The sequence below is a fragment of the Apium graveolens genome, chromosome 1 (genome assembly GCF_009905375.1).
Source record: "Apium graveolens cultivar Ventura chromosome 1, ASM990537v1, whole genome shotgun sequence".
Taxonomy (NCBI): domain Eukaryota; kingdom Viridiplantae; phylum Streptophyta; class Magnoliopsida; order Apiales; family Apiaceae; genus Apium; species Apium graveolens.
Window position 1 is genome coordinate 197,570,410 of NC_133647.1, and position 5,334 is coordinate 197,575,743.

General features: G+C 32.6%; 1 protein-coding gene across 1 annotated transcript; it reads left to right on the forward strand.

Annotated features, from left to right (window-relative positions):
* Window positions 1–1,531: 1,531 nt before the first annotated feature.
* LOC141715138 (transcription factor SRM1-like) lies at window positions 1,532–2,390 on the forward strand. Its single transcript, XM_074518620.1, has 2 exons — window positions 1,532–1,806; window positions 1,928–2,390. The coding sequence occupies exons 1-2, from the start codon at window positions 1,532–1,534 to the stop codon at window positions 2,388–2,390; spliced, it is 738 nt and encodes a 245-aa protein (XP_074374721.1).
* Window positions 2,391–5,334: the final 2,944 nt, after the last annotated feature.

The following is a 5,334-nucleotide window of genomic DNA, read 5'->3' on the forward strand; positions in this document are numbered from 1 at the left end:
ATTATTTCTTTTTTTGAAAAGGAGTTTAATTAATTATGTTTTTATTAGTGGAAATAAAATAATATATTTAATAAAAATATATTTATTATAATATTATAATATTTTTATATTTATATCAATATTTTAAAGTAAACATTATAAAATAAAAATGAGTAATTATTATTAACATTACTTACATATAAAATAAAATATATGACTAAAACATATATTAATATATTAGAATGTTTAGAAATTTAGTTAACAATAAAATAACTTTATCACCCTTAATATTACATAACATTTTTTTATAAATAAAAATACAAGTTGTACATCTATACATATAATAATTATGAAGATATATATACATCATTTTCTTATTATAATATTATATATTTAAATCTTAATGATGGTATAAAAAATATAAATAACAAAATTTAGAATACAATTTAGGCTAGATTAAGGTTAATATAAGGCGGAGATGACCTGGAGTATTAGAGTAAGTCCTAAATCAAAATTTAGGGCATTTCACTAGGACAATCTCTTTGTGCCTTATTTTTAAATCACTTCTCTCATTATCCTATTTTATATATTATTATATACTACCCTACACGTGTTGTTTTTAACATTCGATAGTTTTTAATAATATATTTTATAATATAATTTTCAATAGTTGAAAAATAAATCGAAGAATATAATAAATTATAACAATATATGTTTTATAATAATTTGAGACTTGACTGAAAATAAATAATATAATATAATATATTGTTAAAATAAAGAATATAAAAGTTTAAATATACTAAGCTTTTGACTGGGTTCGAACCTGAATGCATGAGAGCAGTTTAAATATTAATATAATAATATTTTATTATTGTATCCAATGGTTCTTATTTTTCTGAGTTATTTGTCTTACCAAACAACTGTACCGAGCAACTACCAAACAACTGTACGAGTCATACCAAACAAAGCAACTACCAACTGTACGGAGCAACTACCAAATAAAGGATGTTCTGCTTATAATAGTATAGTATAGATTATTGTACACTCTCTCTTTCTTTCTCTACTATATATTGTATTTTAATAATGAAAGTAAATTTTTAAGAATAAAATATTAAATATATAATGAGAATAAGGCACATTGTTGGAGTTGAAGTAAGATAAATATGTCCTAAATTACTAGGACATAATATTTTATATTATATTTAAGGCTTCAACTAAGACATTGTTGAACTTGCTCTTATAGAATCAACAAATGTTTGTTTTTCTTTATCTAAATTTATACCTAACAGGCCTTACCGTTGGAGTGTTATATTAGGTGAATTTGGTTAGTTAATACATAAGGCGTTCAGAGTACCTTTAAAAGAAGACACATCCTTCATGACTTTCACATCAAAATTTTAATCAGCTTCATTCATGTAAACTTGTAAACTATTATGGATCTATATCTTGAAAAATTTTCAAACAATCATTTTCAGTTAAACTCATCAAATGAAATTAAAAAGGATGAGCAGATGGTTGGACATTTGAAGAGAACAAGATATATGAAAATGAAATGGTGGATTTTGAAGACAGTGGTTCCATGGCTTTTTTTAAACATGTGGCTAGTTTGATGTCAGGGAAAACTATTGAATCCATCAAAAAACATAATCAAATTCTGATGGAGGATTTGAAATTTATCAAGTCTTCTAATGGTAACTTTGAAGATATCCTTGAAGAGGACATTGTAATGCAGGAAGAGACTAGAAAAATCGAAATGAAGGACAAGGCTAGAAGTGTGACTGGCAGGCCTAGGAAAAAGGGAATACCATGGACTGAGGAGGAACATGAGTAATAGTTTCATTTCTTTAAGTTATTTTTTTTATTAAATACTTTGAATCATTTGTGTTTACATAGTGGCATGCAATTTTTTCACATTACTTATCAATTTTGTTTGTGTAAAATACACCAGCTTGTTCCTGAAAGGGCTACAACAAGAGGGAAAAGGAGAATGGAAAACCATTTTAAGAAATTACTTGCCTACCAAAACACCAACTCAAATTGCAAGTCATGCACAGAAGTTCGAGAAGCGCATGCACAACAAAACTCCTCCTGAGAAATGTAGAAGAAGTATCAATGACATCAGATTCTGCTCTGATCAACCCAGCTTTTCTTCTGATTCTCAAGCTCTCCAGCCAAACCAGCTTGGCTTTGTATCAAACTCTCAGCCTTTCCCAAACGGCTTTGTTCCAAATTCTCACAATTTCAGGCTAAACCAGCTCAACTCTTTTGGTTCTCAGACTTTCCAACCAAACCAGTTCAACCTCCCTGTGAAGTTTCAGCAAAACCATCTCGGCATGAATCCTCAGAATTTCGAGACTAACCAGTTCTGGAACACTGCATCTTACAATCATGTCAACAACAACTACTACTAGTCATGTTGGGGTTGGCTAGAAGGGCTAAATGAATGAAGATGCTTTGTCCTCGAGCTTATGCAGAATTAAGTTGTTTCTGTTTTGTCGTTATATTTTATCTTGAGAGTCTTAGACAATAAAATAAATAATGTTTCATCTGGAATTATGTAAAATTGGCTGACACCACAGTCAAGGTATGTTATGTTTCTGCGTCAATGTTTGTGTATGTTTCTGTTAAATGTCAAGAGTCAAGACTGATCAAGAGTGAGTGAGGGTCATGTGGTCTTGTGAGTTGTGATAAAAAAACAGTGTAATTTGTTTAATGGAATAATAATGTTGTTGTGTTTGTGTGGTAAATTACTTTTTCTTTCTGTAATGTAAAACTGACCCCTTATAACTTTTCATGTAAAAATTGTTATTTTATATACTATTCGTTGCCCAAAACTATCTTTTTCATATCAATTTTGTATCTATTTGATTAAAAATAAAATATGGTTACATGTACCAATTACCTCTACCTTAAACATTTATTTAATAGATTTATAAAAAATTAAAAATCCAGAATATATATCATGGGTTAAGCAAGATCAAATCCTGCTTGGATGGTTGTTATCTTCTCTAACAGAACCTATTCTCGCTCAAATTGTTAGGCTTGAGATATCTGCTGATGTTTGGAATGCTCTGCAACGACACTTCACATCCAACTCCCGATCTCATATTATATGCAACTTCGTCGCGAATTACAATTACTAAAAAAAGGTAACAAAAGCATGTCGGAGTATTTTTTGTTTGCTAAACAGCTTAGTGCCAATCTTGCAGCTTGTGGTCATGCCATCACGGTAGCAGATCTGCAGCAATATATTTTGAGTGGCTTAGACTCTGCATATGACCACATTGTCACAACTCTAACTGCAACTAATGTTGATCTTACTCTAAAAGATTTTCAAGTACATCTTCTCTCATTTGAGATGTGTCGGGAGTCCCAAACTAGTGTCCTTGGATCTGCACCTACAACACACTTGGCCAAATCTAATTCCAACTATGTTAAACGAAGCGACAATAATTATCATCAGCCTTTGTCTCGTTCCTTCAATCATACAAGGAACTATACAAGCCGGCTTCAAAATCAACAAAGGGTACGGTCATCAACAAGTGTTCGCTTATCAGGCCCTTGTCAGCTATGTGGTCGTCAAAATCACCACGTTGTTAATTGATGGCATCGCTTTAATAAAGTTTTTTCTCCTCCTGCTGCACCTGCAACTACGGCTTATGTTGCTACATCTCAGCCTATTAATGCATCCACCTGGCTTTCAGATAGTGGCGCCACTCACCACGTGACCTCTGATCTAACTTCTAAGCAACTTGCAGCTTTACTTTGATTATGATGGACCGGATCAAATGCTTGTTGGTAATGGTAATTATGTTCCAGTGGCTCATGTTGGTAAGTCTCAGCTACACACACCTTCTCGTTCCTTTTAACTTAATAACATTTTACATGTTCCTCATATATCTACCAATTTGCTTTCCGTTGCTCAATTTTCTAAAGATAATAATGTTTGGTTTGATTTTCATCCACATGTTTTCTATGTAAATGATCGTCAAACAGGGAAAGTGGTACTTCACGAATAACTTAAAGATGGGTTATATCACTTTCATAATGTTGCACCATATCATACTCCTAATTCGGCCTTTTTTTTGTTCTAGTTCATTGCATTTGTGGCACAACCGTCTTGGACATCCAACGATGCGGACCGTGCGATCAATAATCAGTTCTTATTCTTTGCCAGTTTCAAATGAGGTTTTTTTTTTATAATTCGTGTCATGTTAGCAAGAGTTGCAAGTTATCATTTCCATTAAGTTACACAGTCCTTAGTGAACCTCTTCAGTTAATTGTTTCGGATTTGTGGGGTCCTTCACCTGTAATTTCCAGAAATGGTTATCGCTATTATCTACTCTTAGTTGATGTATTCAGTAAATTTATTTGGGTTTATCCACTTGCAAGAAAGTCTGATGCTTTAACTATATTTGTTAAATTTAAAGCAAGGATTGAAAACTTCCTTAACCAAAAAATTAAAGTTTTTCAATCTGACAATGGCGGTGAATTCAAAAAGTTTACACATTTCTTGAATCTCAGGGAGTTTTTCATCGATTCTCTTGCCCACACACATCTGAACAAAATGGCCTTGCAGAACGGCGACATCGTCACATTGTTGAAACATGTCGTACTTTGCTAACAAATACATATATGCCTCTATCTTATTGGTCTGAAGCATTCTTAACATCATGTTACCTTATAAATCGTTTGCCTACTCCGCTCTTGAAAAATAAAACTCCTTTAGAGATCTTGTTTAAGCAAACTCCAAATTATGAGCATTTAGTGTTTTTGGCTCACTATGCTATCCATTTTTACGTCCTTATAGTACTCATAAACTTGATCATAGATCTCTTCCGTGTGTTTTTATTGGCTATAGTTCCATTCACAAAGGTTACTTGTGTCATCATATTCCTACAAACCGTACTTATATTTCCATGCATGTACGTTTTGAAGAGGCAATGTTTCCTTTCCAGGAGTCCAGCTTGAGTACCACTCTCTCACTTGATAACTCACCCGAGAATATTTCACCAGTCCAAGAGGTAACATTTTTTCCCTCAGTCCCTTTTGTAGAACCAACACACTTGCTCAATGAAACACCACAACTCTCACATGATCATCCCACAAATGACACCCACCATGAACAAAAGCTTCCCAATAATAACCAGTCACATGTACCACCTACTATTTTTTATTCTACAACCACACCGGAATCAATACCAGAAATAATATCTCGTGCTCCCCGATAACCAGAACCATCCCACAACATGATTACACGTTCAGTGAATAATATTTTTAAGTAGAAATTTTTTTTGGCCACCAAACATCCATTACTTTCGGAAGACCTCTGGGAATCTACATGTTACTCTCAAG